At 42.9% G+C, this 23555-nt stretch overlaps 1 protein-coding gene across 5 annotated transcripts in view; it reads right to left on the bottom strand.

The window, feature by feature from the left end:
- Nucleotides 1-1200: 1200 nt before the first annotated feature.
- PLEKHS1 (pleckstrin homology domain containing S1) overlaps nucleotides 1201-23555 on the bottom strand; it is a 31330-nt gene continuing 8975 nt past the window's right edge. Inside the window, exons 3-14 of one of the 5 annotated variants that reach the window (XM_058697839.1) lie at nucleotides 22572-22618; nucleotides 14146-14234; nucleotides 13934-14040; nucleotides 13179-13313; nucleotides 11740-11815; nucleotides 10762-10881; nucleotides 8879-9004; nucleotides 7730-7836; nucleotides 7073-7237; nucleotides 6230-6331; nucleotides 4979-5114; nucleotides 1201-2327 (exon numbers count right to left, since the gene is read on the bottom strand). In XM_058697839.1, the coding sequence (XP_058553822.1) occupies nucleotides 2127-2327; nucleotides 4979-5114; nucleotides 6230-6331; nucleotides 7073-7237; nucleotides 7730-7836; nucleotides 8879-9004; nucleotides 10762-10881; nucleotides 11740-11815; nucleotides 13179-13313; nucleotides 13934-14040; nucleotides 14146-14234; nucleotides 22572-22618 (1411 nt within the window). In that variant the 3' untranslated portion in view covers nucleotides 1201-2126. Of the gene's footprint in view, nucleotides 2328-4676; nucleotides 4849-4978; nucleotides 5115-6229; nucleotides 6332-7030; nucleotides 7238-7729; nucleotides 7837-8878; nucleotides 9005-10761; nucleotides 10882-11739; nucleotides 11816-13178; nucleotides 13314-13933; nucleotides 14041-14145; nucleotides 14235-22571; nucleotides 22619-23555 lie in introns of those variants that run through there. The other 4 variants (XM_058697838.1, XM_058697840.1, XM_058697841.1 and 1 more) reach the window with 4 other exon arrangements.

The following is a 23555-nucleotide window of genomic DNA, read 5'->3' as shown; positions in this document are numbered from 1 at the left end:
GCTCCTTTCGTTCTTACTATATTGTGAACATCTTTCCATGACTGCACATGCCGAACAGTTAACACCTGCAGAGTTTTGAATTACATGAGGTCATCCCAATGAAGCAATCCCTGAAGAATTTTTGTATTATTACAGACAATGCTACAGTGAGCATTAAAAAATAATTTTTGTATATTTGTGTGAGTAGTTCTGTAGCACAAATTTCTGGGAAATAGAAACAGGAGGTTGCATAAGGTTGTACATTACGTTGCACGCCTTAAACTGATACAGTGCTATATGTCAATTACATTTTAATAAAGCTGGAAAAAAGGCAAAGTCTTAACTTCAATCCAGCTTTAAAAAAGAAACAGTAAGGGGCACCTGGGTGGCTCAGTTGGTTAAGCGTCTGGCTTCCACTCAGGTCGCGATCTCACAGCTTGTGAGTTCGAGCCCCACGTTGGGTTCTGTGCTGACAGCTCAGAGCCTGGAGCCTGCTTTCAATGCTGGGTCTCCCTCTCTCTCTGCCCCTCCCCTGCTTGCTCTCTGTCTCTGTCTCTCCCTCAAAAATAATAAGCATTAAAACACTTTTTTAAAAAAAGGAACAGTAAACTAAAAATTTGTATATGTTCTGTACAATCTGGAAAACAGAAAATGAACTGTATTTGAATGTTTCTTCTTTCTGCACAAGGTCTTTTCAAACCTAAATCCAAATACAAAGTGAGGAGCAGGACATCTGTTTCTCAGAGCTGGTTTTAGATTCTTGGTCTGTCACTAAACAGCTATGAAACTGGGAACTACAAAGGAAGTATATTGTTACGATTATTATTTTTTAAAACATAGCATGTTATATGAGTTTCAGGTGTCCAACCTAGTGATCCAACAGTTCTATACATTATGCCGTGCATACGACATAAATGGAGTCACCATCTGACATCATGCAATGTTATTGCAATGTTATTGACTATATTCCCCACGCTGGATTTTTCATTCCCTATTTTATTTTTTTAATTTTTTTTTAACGTTCATTTATTTTTGAGACAGAGAGAGACAGAGCATGAACCGGGGAGGGGCAGAGAGAGAGGGAGACACAGAATTGGAAGCAGGCTCCAGGCTCTGAGCCATCAGCCCAGAGCCCGACGCAGGGCTCGAACTGACGGACCGCGAGATCGTGACCTGAGTTGAAGTCGGACGCTTAACCGACTGAGCCACCCAGGCGCCCCACATTCCCTATTTTATAACTGGAGGGTTGTACCTCTTAATCTCCTTCACCTACTTTGCCTGTCCCCCCCATCACCTCCACTCTGCAGCCACCATTTTGTTCGCTGTATGTATGAGTCTGCTTCTGTTTTGTTTGTTTGTATTAAACGTTTGGGGCCTTGACGTCTTCCTGCACAAAAATGACAGCATAGTAAGATATATTTTCTGAAGCCTCCTTTTGCTCCAACGTTCCTGGATCCGATTAGTCCTTTCGCTGCCTTTGTCTTCCTACTTATGAAAAAAGATTTGACGTTTTTGGCCTTGTAGGATCAATTGGTTAATGCGCCAATCAGTTACGACCTTTCAAACGTAGAAGTGCTAAGTTGTTGCCTTATTACTTGTAGAGAAAACAGACCTTTGCTGTATGCGACCTAAAACCGCTTCAACTTCTAGAATAGTTTCTGGGTCTTTAAGAAAACCAGATGATTATTGAAGCCAAGGGGCCACCCTGCCTCAGCATTTTGGACCATGGGTGGGTGTGATGAATAGGGGGAGGTGTTCGGGAAGGCTGATATGGTATCACGTCTCTCGGGAATCTTGCCTTCCTGGAAAGAGCGTTTCCAATTGTATGTTCCCTAACAAAGAAAGGATTGTGCGGACCATGACCTCAGAGAACACACAGTGCATTTCAGATGAGGGACTTAACAATCTCTGTGGTGTGTGGGACAACGTCTGAGCTAACAAGGCCTTACATTTTCTCTGCGTTCCACAGTCATCATCCCCCTGGGCCCTCTCAGCATCCCTGATGAATAGCCAGAGAGGTGATAGTTTTCCCCACCGTTAAGGGGTAGGTACGGAAAATCAGAGAGGAGTGCTGATGTGCGTTATCTCACACGGCGGTGAGAGGGAGAGGCAGGGCCCCAGCAGAGTCTAGGGCCCACCCTTGCTCCTCAGCAGTGGGTCCTGGCGTGTGACTCTCCAGTTCGTTGGTGTTGACCCTTTCTAATGGCTGGACTCCTCTTCAGGGTCTTCTCCAGTCCAGACTCACCCAGTCGACAAGGTACAACACCTTTGTATTTTAAGGGGCACGTACAGCCGACAGCATGGAATTTCTCTGAATTTGGGATCCGGCCGATGGTGAGTTTTATTTTCTAAAACACAAGTAAGAAGGAAATGAAGCGAGGAAAGATTTTCCTTCGTTGTTTGCTCTTGGTCTGTCCTCATTAGCACCGTTGGAAACTGGTTTGGGAGAAAATCCTACAATGAATCATAACATCTGGGCCAGAGGAAGCCAGGGTGACCTGTATACTTAGGTGGAAGATGGATTTTTATTCCCTGGCAGCCCCTGGCCTGAGCCTTTAGGGAAGATTCCAGAGAACACCGATGATCCCAGATGGGCCCAGTTGTACCAGGAAGTAAAAGCCTCTTGAAACTAGAGGATCCAGATGAAACCAGACAAAACCAGCCCCTGACAAGATCAGGGGGAAATTGAAGTTTGATGGGTTTGCCCTGTAATCTAGCATCTCCTTCTCCTTCTTCTTTTTTTTTTTTACACACACCTCTTCTCCCCTCCTTTCAAACTCTCACATTGTCCCTACCCTGTCCCCAAGCCGACCTCCTTGTCTCTCAACTGTAGCCCAACAGGAGGGAAAGTAAATCTGATGGGTCTGAATGCTCTACAACAAATGGCCTGCCCTTCCTGTGGTTCCACATCTCCCCTCTTCCAACATTCTCTTCCCTTCCGGGGACCAGCTATTTGAATTTTTTAAAAGAACTGGCCATTCATTTTAATATAAACAATAGTCAGGAATGGTGGGGTGGGAAAGTAGAAGGTTTTTCTTCCAGATAACCATTTGGGTGAGCACCTCGTGTTTCTCCATAGCATCTAATTGTTCTCCAATAGGAAGGGGCAGGCCGACCCAGCCCAGGAGAAATGCTATTGTCCCCTCCCACATACACTTTTCCACTGTCCAGAAAGGCAGTCTTGATATACTGCAGCCAACGTTGCCCAGGTGAAATTCCTGGATCCAGGTAAAAGTCCTTTTTTGGCTTTGGAGCTGATGCCTGGATCTTTGAGGTCAGAGTATCTTTTGGTAACTTTTGGAAGGATCCGGAAGATTGTATAGGGCACGTGGCCTCAGGGTGGCTTTTTGGCAATGGAAATATATTAGAATTACCTGATTGTTGGACTGAGCCCCTGAAATCTACTTCTCTTCCACCACACAAACTCCTACCTGGTCTTCAAAACCCGAGCGAGACACTACCTTCTCTGAGACACCTTCCTAGACTTCCTCAGATAGATTTACTCCTTTCTTTCTGCTTCACTGGCCCTCTGTCCACATCCTAGGGCATGCACCTTATTGTAACCAGCACACAACATGGCTGTTTGATCCATACTATGTGAGCTCCTCAAGCCTAGGCTGAGGCCATTTTTGTAGCTCTAGGACTTAGCTCAGTACTAAAGGAGATGTTCACAAATGGCGAGAGAGTGAATGAATGAGAATGAGTCCTTGCTCCACGACTACTTATGTGTCTTTGGCAATTCACTCATCCTTGGCTGCTTTTCCCATAGAGGTAATGGGAATAGCATGGGGTAATTGTGTCAGGCAGGAGAGATAAGACCTATGTAATCAGAAACCTTCAGAGCTGGAAGAAATTCGAGAGATCACTTAGCACAGCAGTTTTCAGGAGTTTTTAAAAATTTAATTTTACTTATTATTATGATTGTTTTAGAGCAGAGAGAGAGAGAAAGTGAGCGCGACTGGGAAGAGGGGCAGAGGAAGAGAGAGATAGAATCTCAAACAGGCTCCATGCCCAGTGCAGAGCCCAACATGGGGCTCGATCCCACGACCCTGGGATCATGACCTGAGCCAAAATCAAGAGGCGGGTGCCCAACCAACTGAGCCACCCAGGTACCTCAGTTTTTAGGATTTCAAGACAAGGAAATGTTTCTTCAAGGAGAGCTAACAGAGCCAACATCCAAAAAACATAAATGATAAACGTAGATTGCTCTCATCGAAGTCTTACATATTGTCCCCTTCTTTACCTCTTCCTCAAGTTCCTGTCGCTTAGGGACCCAAGAAGCACAGTTTGAAAACCAACTATCTTCCTGTAGAGAGAAAAAGCTGAAGCCAAGAGAAGAACGTGATTTTCCCAAGGTCATGTAAGAAATAAACACAGGCCAGGGAGGGAATTTACCACAGGGAGACTATACGCACAGGCAGAACCATGGCTAGCCCTTTAAAAACATACATAGTTTGTAGACGCTCGCATGTTTTGTTTACTTCTTACAATAACTCAGTGAGGAAGGTACAGCTAGGTCAATTTCGGAGATGAGGGGACTGAAGTGTGCAAAGCTGAACCTGGCCAATGTTCCCCAGCCAATCAGAGAAGTAAAAGCACAGATAACTCTATGAGTACCTACTAGGTGCCAGTCACGTGTGTAAGCATGTTACACATATTATCACATTTAATTCTCCAACAACTTGTATTATCCTTACCCCCAATTTTGCAGGAAAGAGAGATGAGGCACAAATTGACTTAAGGTGATGCAATGCAAATCCTGAGCCAATGCGATTCCATTGTAAACTCTTTCCACCACATCATGCTGTGTATCCGAGGTCCTGGACCCCGATGCTCAGTCTCTTAATCCGGAGCCCTCTCCAAATATCACTTTATATGAAAGAATTTTGAAAGGGTTCTACAGTCACAGTCTGTTATTTGCATGCATTTACATGAACCGTTCAGGCTCCACCCAAGACCTTGATCTTATTCTTGGCCAGAGCTGGTCAGCAGGACTCACCTCCTTCTGGACAGACCGACTGAGAAACAAGGAAGCCTCCTCCAGGCCCTTGGGCATCAGGTCATTCACAGCCAAGATGTGATCTCCGTGAAAAAATAAACATCCCAGGTGCGGGGGGCCTTGCCACTGAGCCACACTGCAATGGAACACGGCGTTCAACACAAGTGAGAGACTGTGCTCGCAGGACACACACTGGGGTTCCCTCATTACCATCACCAGCTTCTTCAGCTATGTTACACCCCGTCTGAAGTAGACAAACTGCATTTTCTGCTTGAATATTCTTTCGTCTGTCACCGCTGTTGGACCTGCCCTCCAAAGCCAACTGTAATCATACCACCTCTAATGGCCCTCCTACATTCCTCTTCCTTTAATTAACCCCCCATCCCTGACTTCTATTGCACTAGGCGAGCACCCATTTATTGTGTATTTAAGTACAGTGCATTTTATGTTTGCTTGTTTATGTGGCTGTTTTTTTTTCACCAGGCTATGAGACCCCGAGGTATAGTGCTACCTTCAAAAAAAAAATTTTTAGACCCATATAACTCCAAGTAAACAGAAGGCGTTTAATAAGTGCTTATTGCAAGTGAGCACATGATGATTACACAATGACTATCTAGTGACTCTCTAGTGAGCCTCTTAGATGGTGGGAAATTTGGAAAAGTGGAAGAGTTGTTTACTGCCCTCTTATAGAACGAATAAGCCTTTTACAAATTAAAGGACTTTCTCCCCTTGTGAAAATGTAATCTTCCTTCAGAATAAACTATGAAGTTTTTAAAAGAATTTAGAATCAAATTAAACGGTGCTGATTTTAAGAAGATTCTCTCTTTTGTGTCTGTCCCAGACCAACAGGTGTCTCGAAGCCTCAGACCTTGGTGTGACCATTTGTTTTAGACCTTAGATTCTTGTTGACTTCACTAACTTCATTACTTCATTCGTTTACCAAACAGTCATTGCTCATTGATTGGGAATGATTTCCTTGGACCATACCTATTCCTTCCGGCTCTTCTTTACCTTCCAAAAATCAGAAATGGGTACTGGACTTTTGGGTACTCCACTACCAACCCACTTCCCAGCTCATCCTCTTACACAGCAATACCTTCATTTTTGCCTCAACCAAAGATCTTTTGTGAGAACAACTCAACAGTCCAAGCTGTCTGATCGGTTTTGCCACATACAGTTTCAGGATATAATCGTTGTCTGCCTATCTCCCAACCCCATTTATAATCAAGAGCCCTCAAATCTCCAACCTACCATATCCGTCCTGCAGCTTCCATGAGACTAAGATAATTTATGACGTCAGAAGGAGAAAGGAACACATTCAGTTTCTCCACTTGGCTTTCATCAGGGATGTGACTACGAGATAAGATGTTTATAAAAGTCACCTCAGGCAGCTCTGAGCCAGACATTCCGAGTAGACTTTACTTCCTACCTCTAGGATGGTATTTCCCAGTTAAAAATTGTCCAAGACATTGGGAGAATATGAATTTAAGTTACTCATTAATGCCCTCCCGCACCCCTCTTGGGATGTGTTAATGGATGGCAGACAATGGGAAAAGAACAAAAAATGGACTAAACTGATTATATATCACACCAGTCTGCTTATTTCTCCACTGGAAATGATTCCATAGAAGAATATACTGGAAAGACTTAAAACTGAGAACAATTTCATCAGATGCCCTTGACATCACTTAAAACCTAAATCTTCCCCTCTTATTCTATAACCAAACCTCATGCAACTCGCCCATAATTTTAACCATGGACGTTGGGTGACATGCTACCCAGGTCAGCGTGATCCAGAGTTCCAGGGCCCAAAAGACTAGCCAAGGGATAATTTTTAGAAATATTTGGAAATGCTACCCACAGCCCAGGGGACTGCTTTGCTTCCAGCTCTGTTACTCATTGTCCTTGGCCACCACATCGGTAAGAAGGGGAAGCTAGTCGGACTGTTGGCCAACTTGAAGATTTTTAGGAACCATTTAAACTTGAATTCTGAGTTAAAAAGGAAGGCTGTGTTGCTCTAAGGGCGCATAGTTTTAGAAAATAGAACTTTACTTGATTAGTATAGATAATTGCACAACAGTAAGTGAGGCCAACCCCTTTTTGTCATTCATGGTCTGTGCTTCCATATTGGCAGGTGGAAGACAAGAGTCACTTTGTGAGCCTTGTTCTTGCAAGTGAAGCCCCCCGTTCTGGATCTCTGGAAGGGCCTGGGATCCCTCTTTGCTATCAGCAGACTTGTGGGATGTCTCTCTGAAAAAACTAGAAAATCAGAAGTTAATACAATACCCTTTGTCACCATGTTTATTTACAACTTTCTTTGGTGGGTGAATCGGATTTCAGTAGCTAGGAGCCATGTGAAAACTAACAAGGTCTTCAAGTATGCCCAGCCCTCAGAATCACAGCCACAGTTAGAATCAAATCCAACAAACTTCCCTTCTGAAAATGGATATGGAGTCAAAATAACCCTTTCCGTTGGAAGGGCTTGAAGGACAGAAGTGAGGATGAGACATCAATTCAGAATAGAAAATAAGTTCCCCAGGAGACAGAAAATGACCCGAGGGGGTCACTACACGGGTAGTGAAAGCATTTCGGTGGGTTGAGAAAAGCATTCTCACTTCTTTTTTTGAGATTGCGGAATAGTGTGTTGAATTTGGTCTATGGTGATGTTTTTGAATGACTGTATCAACAGTGGTTGTTCTATAAGAGTACATCAGCCGGAATCAATTTTAAGAACATGACAGTTTTACGTACCAGGATTTCATTGGCATGTAGTGATGTTCATTTGTCTCCGAGAACTGTTCTGGACTACCAGGTTCAGCAGGTTGACCAGAATCATTGGAAGCAATAAGACTATCCAACTACAGACAAGAGGGATAAGCGAAGTGTAAGGATGCAAGTCTACCAATAACCGGGTACCTTTTTATCCCTTACGTGATGGCTCTGGGCCCTCAAAGGGTCAGTACATCCACCGCCGGATGAGCAGTGGTGCTCATGCTAGGAGGCTGAACTGGGAAAGCTTCTGACTGACTCAAAGTCTGTTTTCTCCTCCTGGAGTCCCCGTGTTTCCGATACGGTGTCTTATTGGACTAAATTGCTATTTATTTTTCTGTTTCGTCACTAGGCAACTTAATGATATGAACTCTTTCTCCCGACTGGTGCTGCTGTAGAGACCGGTCACCAGGCTGGGTCAAAGCTGGCCTCAGGCCACCGTGCTCACAGGCTAGCCAACTTGCGTCAAGGGGCTGCGGAAGTCCTAGAAAAGACATTGCCCTTGGGAGGCTCTCGGCTAGCCCCTCACTACTAAGGCACTTGGGGGACTGGTTGCTCAAAAACCAGTTTTCAGGGCTTTTAATCGCCTGCCTGGCAGTTGAATCATTAACCCATATTTGGAAAAATTCCTTCCAGCCAAGCCGGTCTTCCCGCTGCTCACCTACAAATGGTGCTCTTCCAGAGCCAGCTTTCAGGCCACTTGCGTCACCTGGAGCCCCCCTTTCCTCTCTGGCCTGAGGAAGCTGTGTTCGGGCCTTATGAGGTCCCGCAGGCCCCTCTGACCCCCTCAGCCAACAGCAATCTCATCCTTCTCTGAACTGTCACTGCATAGTTTTGTACTTACTTTTGGCGGGGGGAGTATTTTTTAATGGCCTTTTCCTTCCGTCTGGAAATCACCTCCCCGCTTCCCTTCCCTCATGCACTCCAGGCATTTATCAGCATCTCTCTTCGGCACAGAGCCCTTTCTGTCTTGTGTCACGGCCTCCTTCTTTTCAAGGGTCAGCACCCTGAGCACATCACCTGTGCCTGATTCACCACCGAGCCCAGCCTCCTGCCTCAGGAACAGCACGCGGCAGGGACCCGGCAAATATCCGTACCAGGAAGGAAGGATTAGTGGATGGAAGGGGTTACCTGTAAAAGAATACTTTGAGGACTAATATAATGACTCTCTTCTTCTGTATCTTCAGTAGTCTCTGACAAGAAATCATGTGGCAGATGAGCTTGTCTGAGTCCTGGAGAATTGTTTTCCATGAAATGCTGAATAAAGAGAGGAAGACAATTAATTCTATTCTCTCCCTCTCTCTCTCTCTCTCTTTTTTTTTTTTTTTTTTTTTTCAAGAGACAGAATTAAACCACATGCTTTCTGGGAAGCCATGTTAGATTAATTAAGTTGAGAAGATGGGAAAATTTCCCAAGGTTACATGCAGAAGTCCACACAACTTGAACTTGCCTCTTGAGTCTGGGTCACCTTGATGAGGTAAAAATTCAAGCCCATTGGGACCTGTAACTTAGAATAAGCAGTTCTCTCAGGGGCGGGTGGTGGGGGAGGGTATATTCCAAGGCGCTAAGGTCTGCCACTGAGTCCCCCCACTCCCATATACTAGTTTTCACCTGGGGCCACCTGGGAAGATAATCAGCCCACGGTCAGGGCACCACACCTTTCCTCTTCCTGCTCAATATTCCTCTTTTGTGTTCTGCTCACACACTTCTATTGTTTCCATAGCAATGCAATTTGCTAGTGTTGGTCATGTGATCATATGAATTACAGTCTACAAGGTAATGTAGGTTTAAGCAACTACCACCTTCCCTCCCCAGTGGATACAAGATCCTCTACTAAAGCAGCTGCTTTGCATGGCAGGAAAATTGTTACAAGTACAACTTAATTCTTCCAAGAACAATGCCTGTGAGCAAGGGTTTTGAAAAGAACTTGAATGTTTTCTAGGAAGTCCTTGAAGGGAAGTGATTTTAAAAACAAAATGTTTTCAATGGTGTCCATTTTTCTAGTGCCAAGATCATGAAGCCAGACCGTGCTGAGCTGGGGGTGAAGAACGGTTCCCACAACAACGACAATGACAACCATCATCACCACCACAAAACCCAACAAGGTAGATGGTACTCTTAACTGGACCTGACTGAAAAATCTCCGAATTCGAATGCAAAGTGTGAAAAGGCAAGACGACCAGTAACGTTATCTTTCGAAAAGCAGGGGGTAGGAAAGCTTTTAACATAGTTGGAGAGGTCCCAACTAGATAAAACAGCAGGTTATGCCATATTAAGATGTGCTTGGCACCCAGGGAGAAGGAAAAGTCAATGGTTACATCTCTTACGGACGAAATGGTATCCACGGCAGGAGATTAAAAAAAAAAAACAACCCAACCACTCGGTCCGTTAATCCAAAGTTGGGAAGACTGAATCCAAGAGAGCTGAGAGCACAATCACAAATCACTTTCAAGAGCCAGATGTATTTTTTTCCTCAAATGGGTTTCATTAGAAATGAAGTCACACACACACGCGCGTGCGTGCGCACACACACACACACACACACACTTAAGAGGAAGCAAGATCGATCTGGGTAAATGAAAAAGATGAATAAGAACCTTGGTTTTACCCCAGAAATATAGACGGTATGGCAGGAGACCGAGTGGTGTGTTGGGAATCTTTTTTACAGAGGTAATCCGCACCCTTTGTGTGAAAGGAAGGAAAAGGTTGCCAGCCAGGCTTCTGTTTAGCTGGAGGGTTCTCCGGCCAACATACCCAGATGCATGGTGAGGCGCACCCAAAATGAATGAATACATTTCAAGGTAGGCAGGGCAAGCAGGAAGGCTCATTTGTGGTATAAGAAACAGACTAAATATAGGATAAATACTAAGGCTAAGATCATGACGGTGGGTTAGGCTTAGAGGAAGGTGTCAAATACATGGGTAATACTTTGGAAGCATCAGCAGACTCCCAGGCAAGGCGTCGAGAGAGAGAGAGAGAGAGAGAGAGAGAGAGAGAGATGGAAATCCGATTACCATGTCTGGAAGACTATTTCTTGGTGGGGTGGGGCTGACAGCCTCTGACACGCTGGAAGGACCAAGGAGAGGACTGGGGTCTGAAGAAGGCCTTTTACCACCCAGGGAGAATTTCTCCTGCTTATGGAAGAGGAATATTGCAGTCAGGGCACAATCCATGTCTTACCTGGACCGAAGCAACAGCCTCGTCGCTGGGCTTCCCGCCTTCACTCTTTTCCGCTAACATTTATCCCCCCAGCCAGCCTTCTCTCACCAAGATACAAGGTGATCATAGCTCTCTCCTGTTTCCAAGCCCTTGAGGACTCTCAGCCTGGGCTTCCGATGTCCTGAATTTCCCTCCACCTGTCTTTTTGACCCTGTGCCACTATTCTCTGGTCATTTGGGTCTACCATAGACACACCTCGCTTTCCTTCCTCCACGGCCTCTGCCCTTGCTGTGGGCACAGAACAACTTGGAGAAAACATGTCAAAATGATACCTATACACTGAGTTTCATTTATAAAGGTCTACCCTCATAAAGGACTTGTGTAAATCAGCGAAGGTTCTCGGGAAGTAAATTAAAAACCTAAAGCTACTAGCCCTTACATTAAAGAGAGATTCCACTGAAAACACAAGAGATATGAAGAGCCTTTGTACAGACACCAGCCCAGACTTACTCACTGAAAAAGGTAGCTGTTATGCACCTTGAATAACAATGATGGGAACTGCTGTAGTCTTAGCTACGCTTAAAAAAGTGCGTTTCACTCCTCCGACCCCATAACGAAAATTCGAAGGGTCTGCATTTTAGGTCTCTTGCAAAACACGGAAGTATTTTTCCCTATTGTTCATCACAAAAATAACAAGGATGTACATTTTCTCACTTATTTTTTCCTTGTATTAGTGCCAGTTGCTCAGGAGGAAAAGCAAAAACTACCATTGTTTCCTTGTGACAGAGGCTGTGTTCAGGTGCCCTGTTATTTTATCGGCAATGTAGAGTCACCTCTGTGTTCTGGCGTGCTGCTTTGACGTCCCAGCAAAATGATAACATGAAGGAGACCCAGTCTTTAATCTTCTCCCTGTTGATAGGAATAAACTTTTCAGTTGGCGTGTGGCAACAATAGCACCTGTGCTCCTTTTGAACCAGAAAAAGATTCTTTTATTAAGGTTGGAACAGGCAGTGGGAGCAGGTACCAGGGAAATAAAGATTTTTCCCGAAGTAGCTTCAATGACCCACTGGCTCCTCACCACCTCCACACTTGCACACTAGAATTAATCTTCCTGCCGCCTCTGCGAGGAAAGCTCAGAGAAATGGGAAGAACAGTCGAAAATAACAGTAGCGATCATAGGGTTGGGACCTTTTGGCCTCGACACTGATTTCTTTTGTGTTCATAAGCGAGCCCCTTAACCCGTCAGCACCATTTTTTGAATAGCTACCCAGGTGTGCCTCCCTTTGGGGGGTGCGTGTGTTTATGAAGCCTGTGTTTGAATGAATTTATATAAATCACAACTTTTCTATTGACTTTCATGACAATGTGAAAAAGAAGGCTGTTCGCCTTGGGCTTAATCTGCAGCAGAGCAAGGCCCTTCATACTTCGGCGTGAGCGTTCTGTGCCTCCTCTGCCCAGCTTCCTCCCCTGGCCTTGGCCTCTCTGTCAAGCAGCCAATCATCTACAAAGGATCCGTTAGGCACCTTTGCTAACGGGAGCCCCCCTTAAAAACCGAAGACTTCTTCAGGGATGAACATGGCCCCTCCCTAACATATGTAGCTTGTACAGATGTTTGTGTATTGGGTTCTTTTATGTGAAAAGCAACTGGGGTGATGAGGATGGGGTTGACTGGCGTCCCCTCAAAATTCATCTGTTGGAAGTGTCAATCCCCAGTACCTCAGAATGTGACCTTATCTGGAAATCGGGTTGGGTTATTGTAGATGTCATCGGTGAAGAGGAGGTTATACTGGCCTCCTAATTCATTATGACAAGCGTCCTTATAAAAAGTTTGGATGCAGAGACATGCTCACAGGGAGAATGCTGTGTGAACATTGTAGTTCTGCTGACAGAAGCCAAGGAACTACCAGAAGCCAGGAGAAAGGCCTAGAACAGACCTTCCCTAGAGCCTTCAGAAGCAACGTGGCCCTGTGACACCCTGATTTCAGATGCCGGGCCTCCAGAACATACGTGAGGCAATGCGTATCTGTTGTTCTAAGACATTCAGTTTGTGGTACTTTGTTATAGAAGCCCTAGGGAATGAATACTGTTACTTTCTGAGATGTTTTAACAAATAATGAACACTGCCCAGTAATGAACACTAATGATGGTGTTGCAGGGGTGGCCGTGGATTTCTGTTCAAAGTCTGTTTATTGGTTATTGGTTTGAGATATTTTGTCTGCTTGTCTGCTTTTTACCGCACACACAGGAAACGCTGGGTTATCTTACTACTTACCTGTCATGGCCAATGAGGAAATATTCCCTGTTAGGGGTTCTGATGGACATCACCTCATCAGGGTGGCACTTGAACATCTTACATACAGATTGCAATTTTTCATGGCTACTTATGCCGACTTCTACACTGGAGTTTCTGTTAGATGTAGACACAAAGTATTACACAGATTCAAACACAATGACTGTTTCATATTAAGATGCTAACTGAGTAAAATTTAGGTCTGCTTGATCAATGTCTTGGAAATTGTCCAATAATGTTACAGAATAAGCTTAGATCTGGCTCATTACTGATTGCAAATACTTAGTTCAGCCTCACAGTTAATTCAAAAATTCTTACTTCTGTTGAATTCTTTGTCCTACCAACGATCATGTTTCCTAATTTTCATTTTGTACCGAATTTCTTAAAGAGAAGGCCAAAAAAAAAAAAAAAAAAGCAAATCTCAATACTTTTTTAAAAACCCGTCTTGGGTTTATGAAATGATGATTTTATCTGCTCTCCCTCATCCGTAAATTAAGCGAATCAAAGTCTTTTGTAACTAAATGCTTATTAATGAATAATTTATGAACTGGTATATACAACGCGAAATAAGTATGTGGCTGTGTTTTACTCAGGATATTCTTCATTTCAGCTTCTTTTCAGCAACCAGTATTGTAAGCATGAAGGCTTTGGTGCTTTCAGTCAATGATTTAAATTTCAATTTTCATGCCCTGTGTTAGTATTCGTTGTTATACACGTTTTCCGGACTGGATGCGCACCGGTCAATTTCAATGGAACCTCGGCGATGTTCGTCTTTGTAATAGGAGATGTGAAGTCTCCTTCCCCCACTCTTTGACAGAATGAAAAACCGCTTTTTCCAAGAAGACTGAAAAATGAAAACATTTTTTTCATTTTGAAATGTGTTTGAAAAATGTTTGAAAAATGTTCAGGAAGCTAGTGGGAGGCCCGTTAGATCATGGTGCATACTTACAGCAGAGAAGAAAAGCTGAGGAGGTGGTGATTTAATAAAGTAATCTTGTTTGCAGACTTCATTTTCATAATAAAATGTAAATTGTTTGCCTAATAAAAGAAAGTGAACAGACTCAGTTTGTTCCCTGTAGATTTGGGGAAGGAACTGGTTCAGCTGGAAAACGCTATTTCCCTCTGGAAAGGTCTTCCAATTATTCAGTTATGGAAAAGAACTTCGATCCTAGAGCAGGAAAACAAAGAGCCCAAAGGACCGAGGGCATTATCCTTGTTTGACCAGAGCCAGGACTTCCCTTCAGATGACGTTTAGAAGCTCCTTAACGTCGGGTTCTCATTTCTGGGGCGCACCACTGGCTCTCCAGATGTGAGCAAAGGTTTTTCTCTATTCTTGTCAGAGCACCAGCCACAGGAGCAGAATAATTCTGCCTTGCTCCTTGGCTTAGTAAACAGAAGCAAAAACACCTGCTCTTTTTTTTTTTTTTTAATTTTTTTTTAACGTTTATTTATTTTTGAGACAGAGAGAAACAGAGCATGAACGGGGGAGGCGCAGAGAGAGAGGGAGACACAGAATCCGAAGCAGGCTCCAGGCTCTGAGCCATCAGCCCAGAGCCCGACGCGGGTCTTGAACTCACGGACTGCGAGATCGTGACCTGAGCTGAAGTTGGATGCTTAACTGACTGAGCCACCCAGGCGCCCCAAAAACACCTGCTCTTGAAAATGAGGTGGCAGGGTGGTTACATCAAAAGGTTTCCAAAATGTTAACTGCTTCTCCGTAAGGATTGAAATTTAGAGGGTTTTTGCCCCCTGTATTTTCAAAAATGTCTTCAAGAAATATGTACTACTTTTATTATTTAGAAAAATGTCATGTTATTAAAGTTTTTTTGCTTTCACCTCCAGGCTATAGTTCTAGTTTGCCCATGGCTTTATAAAAGACCGTCTTTACTAAAGAGGTAGAGCTTTTTAATTAAGTGAAAACAGAATCAGGATTAGGTAGCACAACTGATGGGGACATTATGCTAGAATTTAGTATTTCTCTTTTTTTTTTTTAACATTTTCTTTTAAAAGTTTATTGATTTAATGGGGTGCCTGGGTGGCTCAGTCGGTTAAGCGTCTGACTCTTGGTTTCAGTTCAGGTCATGATCTCACAGCTTCGTGGGTTTGAGCCCATGATCTCACAGCTTCGTGGGTTCAAGCCCTGCGTCAGGCTCTACACTGACAGTGTGGAGCCTGCTTGGGACTCTCTCTCTCAGCCCCTCCGTGATTTGCACTGTCTTTGTCTCTCTCAAAATAAGTAAACTTAAAAGAAAAGGCTTATTTATTTAAGTAATCTCTACACCCAACGTAGGACTCAAACTCATGACCCCAGGATTAAGAGTCAGATGCTGTTCCAACTGTGCCAAAATTACTACATGAATGTAGTAATTCCTAGGCAGCTGTCCTCACTTTGCTTCCTTCTCCTCCTCTGTAGCAACTCTGGCTGCTCCCCACCCCACCCTCCATCCCTTTACATGCACACATACACACACGGAAAAGGAAAAGAAAAACAGAATGAAGCAATATTGCAAAAACAAGTTTTGGCTGGCTCCTTTTTAAAATTGTATGGCCATGGACAAAAATCACATATTTGTTTACTAAACAAATATTGATAGAGCACCTAGAATCCCTAACTTTCCCTGCTTCCTTATCTGTAAAATGGAGACAATAGTACTGACCACACAGATATGTGGGGAGGACTGAAGGAGTTAATGCATGGAAACCTCTCAGTACTGGGCCTGGCACACAGTAGGGCTGTTATCAACAACAGAGGAAACTTTAGCCTTTATTGTTTGCAGAATAAACCAGTCTCTCATCTGCCTCTAATACAGGTGCTCTTTGGTTGTATTAAATTTAAAAGGTTCAACAGATACAGTATTTTATAAAAATTTGGGCCTAGGAGTCCCTAATAACATCGTGTACAATTAGCAGAACCTTAAAGTAAAGTAAGTATCTATGAGTACGTAGCCCAGTTTGTCAGTCCCAGGGTGTCTGTCCCCAGTATTCACATCGACTACCAGGACACAAAAACTCTGACGGTGTTTGTTGACCATGGCAATGGTGCTGTTTTCTCCAGAACTGAAGCTGAGGAAAATAACCCAGTAAACAATTTGGCTACCTTAATCTGAGTTTACGAAGCCATCGGTACTGAAGCCATCAGTATTCAGCCAATTTACTGGTTAAGGTATGTGAAGTCCAGAAATATTATGCGTCTGCCACACTGCCCCATTCAAGCAAACTCAGAGGGTATGGTGACAGAAAAACTCTGGCCATGATGACACTGATTGTTAATAAGGGTACTGGGGTTTTTGTCTATAGTAGGATTCTGGGCTTAAAAGTGAGCTACTAGAAACACTTAATGATGAGGTCTTTTCATGCCACCTGGCTTCTGCTTGTATTCCCTGCCTTCATGGAGCTTCCTATCACGTGTGGAAGGTGGGTGATAAACAAGAAACGAAAACAAGCAAGGTAAGTGACGGTTGTGATACGTGCATTGGAGAGCATGACCAGGGTGATGAGACGGAATAGCCAGGCAGGGAGGCCCCTTGAGGAAGAGGAGTCAGGGGAAACCTTTATGAGGATGAGAAGGAACCAAGCGTGCAAAGAGCCAGGTAGGCAGAGGAAGTAGCATAGTCAAAGGCCCAGGGACAGGAAAGGGGAGAGGTGTTCCAGGAAGAGAACAGGAGCACTGAGTGGCTGGAATATAATGAGCCAGTGAGGACTCTAAGAGTGGTCTAAGATGAGGCTAGAGACAAGTTCAGTTGGGCCTGGAAGGCTGTAGGCCAATATAGTGGGTTTGATTTTAAAACCAATGGACAGGACCACCCACTAATTAGCTTTGCCAAACAACAACAACAACAACAACAAAAACCAGTGGAACGATCTCACCCATCCTTTAGATCCAGTTTGTAGGAAATACAGAAAACAGAAATATGGTAAACACCATGCCAGAGATGTCTTCAGCAAAATCTAGTCTGTGGGAAACTGATGGGACAAATTTTCAGTATTTTTACCCCTGTATATGCAATTTTTGCCCCTAAACATCTTCACCTGGATTTCCCATAAACTTCTTTCTCACATCACTCTATCCCCAGGTGCCTTTTATGAAGTGGTGTTACCAACACCTGTCCAGCCTCCCCACCTAGAACCCTCTGAATCCCCTTAACCGTCACCCTTCCATCAGTCTTATGGCCACTCGATGATTAAATCATGCTCACTTTCACTTCCCAAACACCTCTGGGATCTATCCTGATTGTTCTGTTCCCACCACTGCTGCCTTCAAGACCTTCATATGTTTCAATGTATTCAAATTCATATGCATTCAAGACCTTCATAGGTTTTTCACTGTACATTGTAGTGTCCAGTTTGACGCCCTAATTCCAGTCTTGACATTTTCAAATCCATCCTTGACATATCCCTGAGAGTAAACACCAAATCTGACTGATTCAGTACTTTGGGCAAGGATGGAATAACAGGGACTGGGTTTACCAGACAAAATATATACAATAGTGGTTTTCAAGACCCTTGGCATGGGCAATAAAGTCACTGATCCCTATGAGATGGGAAACAAACAAGGTGGGCCCTACCACTCCCTTGAGAGAGTTTCCAGGCTATAGCACAGGAAAGGGGAACTGAGGTGGAATTGGGTGAATTCCTGAGTTGAGGAGACAGAGCTAAGGCTTCGGGGGAAATTAAGGCACTAGAGTTCACAGGGACAGAGTGCCAAAGAGGAAAGAGCTGCACACGGAAAGAATCACAGAAACATGCATAAGGTTCTTAAGAATTCAAGAGTATGGAATAATCATCTTTGGGTTGAGGACTGTTCCAGATCCACCTGACAAATCATAAAAGCTAGCCTTTAAAAAAAAAAAAAAGTTTATTTATTTATTTTTGAGAGAGAGAGGGAGGGAGAGAGAGTGTGCATGCACGAGAAGGGGAGGGGCAGAGAGAGAGAGAGGGAGACAGAGAATCCCAAGCAGGCTTCAAGCTGCCAGCGCAGAGCTGGACATGGGGCTCGGACTCATGAACCGTGAGATTATGACCTGAGCCGAAATTAAGAGTCAGATGCTTAACCGACTGAGCCACCCAGGTGCCCTAAAAGCAGGTCTTAAAAGGATCAAATTGTTTCCAAAAAACTTAACTGCATCCCAGAATAAAGCTCAAGATTTGTAGAAATACAAAAATAGGCAGCACCCAGCAAGGTAAAAATTTCGATGTCTGGCAACCAGTCGAAGACTACCAAATATGCAAAAAGGCAGGAAACCATGACCCATAATTAGGAACATTATCGAAATGGGCCTAGAACTGACACAGACATTCGAATTAGCAGAGAAAGTTGTAAAAACAGTTATTCTTACTGTATTTAATATATTCCAGGAGTTAGGTAGAGATACAGATGACATAAAAAAGATCTAAAGTGAACTTCAAAAGATGAAAACCACAATGTCTCAGAAACAAACAAACAAACACACTGAATAGGAGTAACAGCAGATTAGTGCACATGAAGACAAAGAGAAACTATCAACACAGATGCAGAGAGAAAAAAGAATAAAGAAAAATGTTAAAAGAGCACCAATGCACAGTGGGACAATTTCTTTATCTTTTTAACTTTATTTCTTTTGAGAGAGAGAGACTGCATTCTTATGAGTGAGCGGGGGAGGGGCAGAGGGAGAGGGGGAGAGAGAGAGACAGAGAGAGAGAGAAAATCCCAAGCAGGTTCCATGCTGTCAATGCACAACCTGATGCGGGACTCGATCCCACCATCTGTGAGATCACGACCTGAACCGAAATCAAGAGTCAAATGCTTAACCCACTGAGCCACGCAGGTGCCTCACTGTGGGACAATTTCAAGTGACCTACTATACAAGTAATGAAATCCCTAAGTGGGTAGGGATACAGAAAACATATTTAAAGAAATAATGCTAAAAAGTGTATAAATTTAAAGAAAACGATAAACCCAGAGATCCAAGCAGGTCAGGAACCCTAAACACAAGGTACATGAAAAAAACTCTACTAAGGCATGTTGTGATCAAATTGTTCAAAACTAGTGATAAAGAAAATAACCTTAAAATCAGCCAGAAGGAAGGAAAGTATGTATGCAGAAGGAAAAAAAAAACATGCAAAAGACATTAGATTTCTCATCAGAAATAATGTGAGCAAAAAAACAGTGGAGCAGATATTTAAAGTACTGAAAGAAAAACACTATCATTCTAGAATTCTATATGCAGCAAAAATATCTTTGAAAAATAAAAGCAATTTCAGGGCACCTGGGTGGCTCAGTCAATTGAGTGTCCTACTTCAGCTCAGGTCATGATCTCACGTTTGTGGGTTTGAGCCCCGCATTGGGCTCTGTGCTGACAGCTCAGAGCCTGGAGCCTGCTTCGGATTCTGTGTCTCCCTCTCTCTCTGCTCCTCCCCTGCTCATGCTGTCTCTCTTTGTCTCTCAAAAAATAAAATAAAATGTTTAAAAAATTTAAAAAAAAAATAAAGGCAATTTCAAGACATTTTTCAGATATTACAAAAGCTAAAGAGATCCATAAACAGGAGGCCTATACTATAAGAAAGCTTAAAGGAAGCCCTCTGGGTGGAAAGAAATGATACCAGATGCAAATCTGAATTTATATGAATGAATGAACAATGCTGAATGATAACTGCAAAGGTAAATATACGAATTTTGTTTTTGTATTGATTAGAACATTTAAAAATTCAACCGACTGTTCAAACAAAATACTAACAACATACTGTGAAGATTATAACATAATGTGTAAGTAAAATGCAATTTCATCAAGTAAAAGGCATTAAGCCCAGGAGGGGAAAATGGAAGTATACTTTTATAAAATTCTTATATTATATGTGATTTGGTATAATATCATTTGTAGTAAGATAGACTGTGATACATTAAAGATATATACTATATGCCCTAGTGGGATCACTAAAATAACAAAACAGTTACAATTAATAAGCCAAGAAAGGAGATAAATAGTATCATAAAAATACTCAATTAATTCAAAAAACAATGAAAAAGAGGGAAAAGGTGAACAAAGAAAAAATGAGACAAATAGAAAACAATGCTATGATAGACTCAAACCCAGTCATATCAATATTCACATTAAGTGTAAATGGTCTAAAAAATTCAATTAAAAGGGTGTGACTGTCAGATTGGGTAAGAAAGCAAGACCCAACTGCATGGTACTCACAAGAAACACATTTTAAATATAAAGACACATGGGGTGCCTGGGTGGCTCAGTTGGTTAAATGTCTGAATCTTGATTTTGGCTCAGGTCGAGATCTCATGCTTCATGGGAGTGGACTCGAGCCCCACATCTGAGCTGTGTGTTGACAGTACAGACACTGCTTGGGATTCTCTCTATCTCTCTCTCTGTGCCCCTCCCTGCTTGTGCACGTTCTCTCTCTCTCTCTCAAAATAAATAAATAAATAAACATTAAAAAAACAAATACAAAGACACAAATAGGTTATAAGTAAAAGGTCAGGAAAAGGATATACCATGCCAACAGCAGTCAAAACAAAGCTGGACTGGCTATAGTAAGATCAGATTGCATAGCAAAATAGTATTACCAGGGATAAATGTCTTTTTATAATGATAAAGGGGTCAATTAACCAAAAGGACATAATAATCCTACACAATTATGTGCCTAATAAAAGACTTTCAACATACTTGAGGCAAAAACTGCTAGAACTGCACAGAGAAATAGAGAAATCCACAATTATAGTCAGGGATTTCAGTACCCCTCTCTCCATAACTGATAGAAAAAATAAGCAGAAAATCATAAAGATTTAGTGGACTTGAACAACACTATCAATAACAAACTTGACCTGATTGATATTTATAGAACACTCAACAACAGCACAGTGCACACCTTTGTCAAGGGCACATGCAACATTTTCCAAGACAGATCATGTTCTGGGCCATAAAACCAGTCTCAATAAATCTGAAAGGATCCAAGGTTTACAAAGTATATGTTCAGAACATAATGGAATCAAACTGAAAATCAGTAACAGAAAACTTTTGGGAGTGATGAAGATTATCTTGATTGTCGTAATGGTTTCCAAGGCATATACACATATCAAAACTTAACAAATTGTACATTTTAAATGTGTGCAATTTCTTGTATGTCATTTTTACTGTACACAGCTATTTCAGGGGTGTCTGAATGGCTCTGTCAATTAAGCATCCGACTCCTGATTTTGGCTTAAGTCATGATCTCATGGTTCTTGAGGTCGAGCCCCAAGTTGGGCTCTGTACTGAAAGTGTGAAGCCTGCTTGGGATCATCTCTCTCCCTCTCCCTCTGCCCCTCCCCACCCTCCTCTCTCTCTCTCTCTCAAAATAAATAAATAAATAATAAACATTAAAGGAAAAAGGCTATTTCAAAAAATAGGACTAGTCTAAAATGCAAATCTAATGATGCCATTCTCTTGTTCAAGGATTGGTGGTCTAATGAGGTCAAGGTCTGGTACAATATAGTGCCATATTTCCACAGCCTGATCCTTTACTCTCTTTCCACTGTCCTACTTTATATCCACATTGCCCTCTGATACATCCTGCCTCTAATCCACTCATTGCTTTGTTCATGCCATCCCTCTCTGCCGAGATGTGCTCTTTACCAATCTCTCTTAAAACCCTATACCACTTTTAGGGTCTAAATGCCTTCTCATAAAACCTCTCCAGATTCCCAAAACTACTTGTATGCCCTTTCTTTTTCATATTCCCATAATGTTTCACACTCACTTTCATGATTCCTATCATATCCCGATTGTTTGTGCTTATCTTAGCTTCTCAGCACAGTTACTCACATGTGCTTATCTTAACTTCCCAACAACATTTATAAACTCATTGAGAGCAATGACTCTATTACTTACTCTGTATATCCTCTATAATATGAAGCACAGTGACTTACTAATGATAGGTGCTTTGATCATTTGATTTCTAAACTGTTTCATCCTAAATCAGCTTTTCTAACTAGCCACCTGCAATGAACTGTGTAGACATGAACAAGGACCTTTGAATAATACACCTCGAGCTACCCCTATAATAACAATTTAGGCAGTTTCTCCAAGGGAGAACTTCCTATTAAATTATGAAATATTCTTCAGTCTCTTCTGGGCTATAGTTTGTTTCAGCACCATCTCCAAGCAACAGATGGAACATCTGGTTAATGAAAGTCAAAAAATGTCAAATTTCTAGATGGGTGAGCACTTACACAATAATTAGCTGAACACAGCAGCTTCTACTACACTATCCATACCATGAATCATTGTCCCAGAATGCCACCCATTATCCTCACTAAAACTATCTCCTGTATCCTGGGTAGCTTGATGAGAATTGTTTGTCATTTTCAATAAAGTTTTTCCTTAAGAGAGTATATTCCTTGGGTACCTGGACTCTTCTGAGGTTTGGGTTCCATTATGGCTGTCTGTTCTCCTCTGTCAAAAGGAAGAGTTAAATAAATGTCGGTTAGTCCTCAAACAACAGCGTGCTTCACTGATTAACCACTCAAACATCCAGTGTCAGGATGGTGCCCAGGAATGCTGCTGAGATGGGTTATCAGCCCCCCACTTTCCATTCTGTTCCCAAGGCTGATAGTAGCCACAGTTACAAGGATATATCCAAGCTGCTTGTGCTCACCAAGTGGACAGGTCTGTGGAGGGGTTGCTAGCATGACTGAAGGGACCATGTTCCCTGGGCCTTCTCTGCTCCTGCTCCATAAGTGACTCTGACAACAAAGTCCATGGGGGAAGCAGCGCGGAGGAGAAGAGACAAGAACAGGGCAGAAGGCAGGATGCTATGGACCAAATGCAGCTGAGAAAGCATTTCTAGCCAAGAGGAAGCATAAGATAAGTGCTTCTCCATGCCAGGAACTTGCTTTCTCCAGGGGAAAACCGAAGAGCAGGGACCCTGTTCTTCAACTGCCACAGGTGTCTGCCTGACTCTGGGGACTGAGGTCCATGTGGTGAAACTGACTCTGAGAGGTGGAGCTCTGTCCTGGGCAGCTATGCTGGTGATCCCTTGACCAACGTGGGGCCGTGAGAGAAGGGGGATCCTACAGGGTAAAGGGCCTTAGGGCAGGTGAGATCTTCGAAACCAGGGATGTGTCGGTGATCAATTCTTACCTTGAATTAGTAAGACTTTCAAAACAGAAGAAAGCATTGAGCACTTCAGTGCCCGGGCAGTGCCGGTAAAATGGGAGGGAAGCAAAGGGCCCTTGATACATATTTTGCGTATTATATATAATAACATATAACACTCAAATATGTGTTAACTGACTTTTTATGTTATCAGTAAGGCTTTTGGTTAATAGTAGGCTATTTGTGGTTAAGTTTGGGGGGAGTCAAAAGTTATATGTGGATTTTTAACTGCATG

This window comes from Neofelis nebulosa, chromosome 13 (assembly GCF_028018385.1).
Source record: "Neofelis nebulosa isolate mNeoNeb1 chromosome 13, mNeoNeb1.pri, whole genome shotgun sequence".
Classification (NCBI taxonomy): Eukaryota; Metazoa; Chordata; class Mammalia; order Carnivora; family Felidae; genus Neofelis; species Neofelis nebulosa.
Note: the sequence above shows the minus strand (reverse complement) of the source record. Positions and strands in the feature narration are given on the sequence as shown.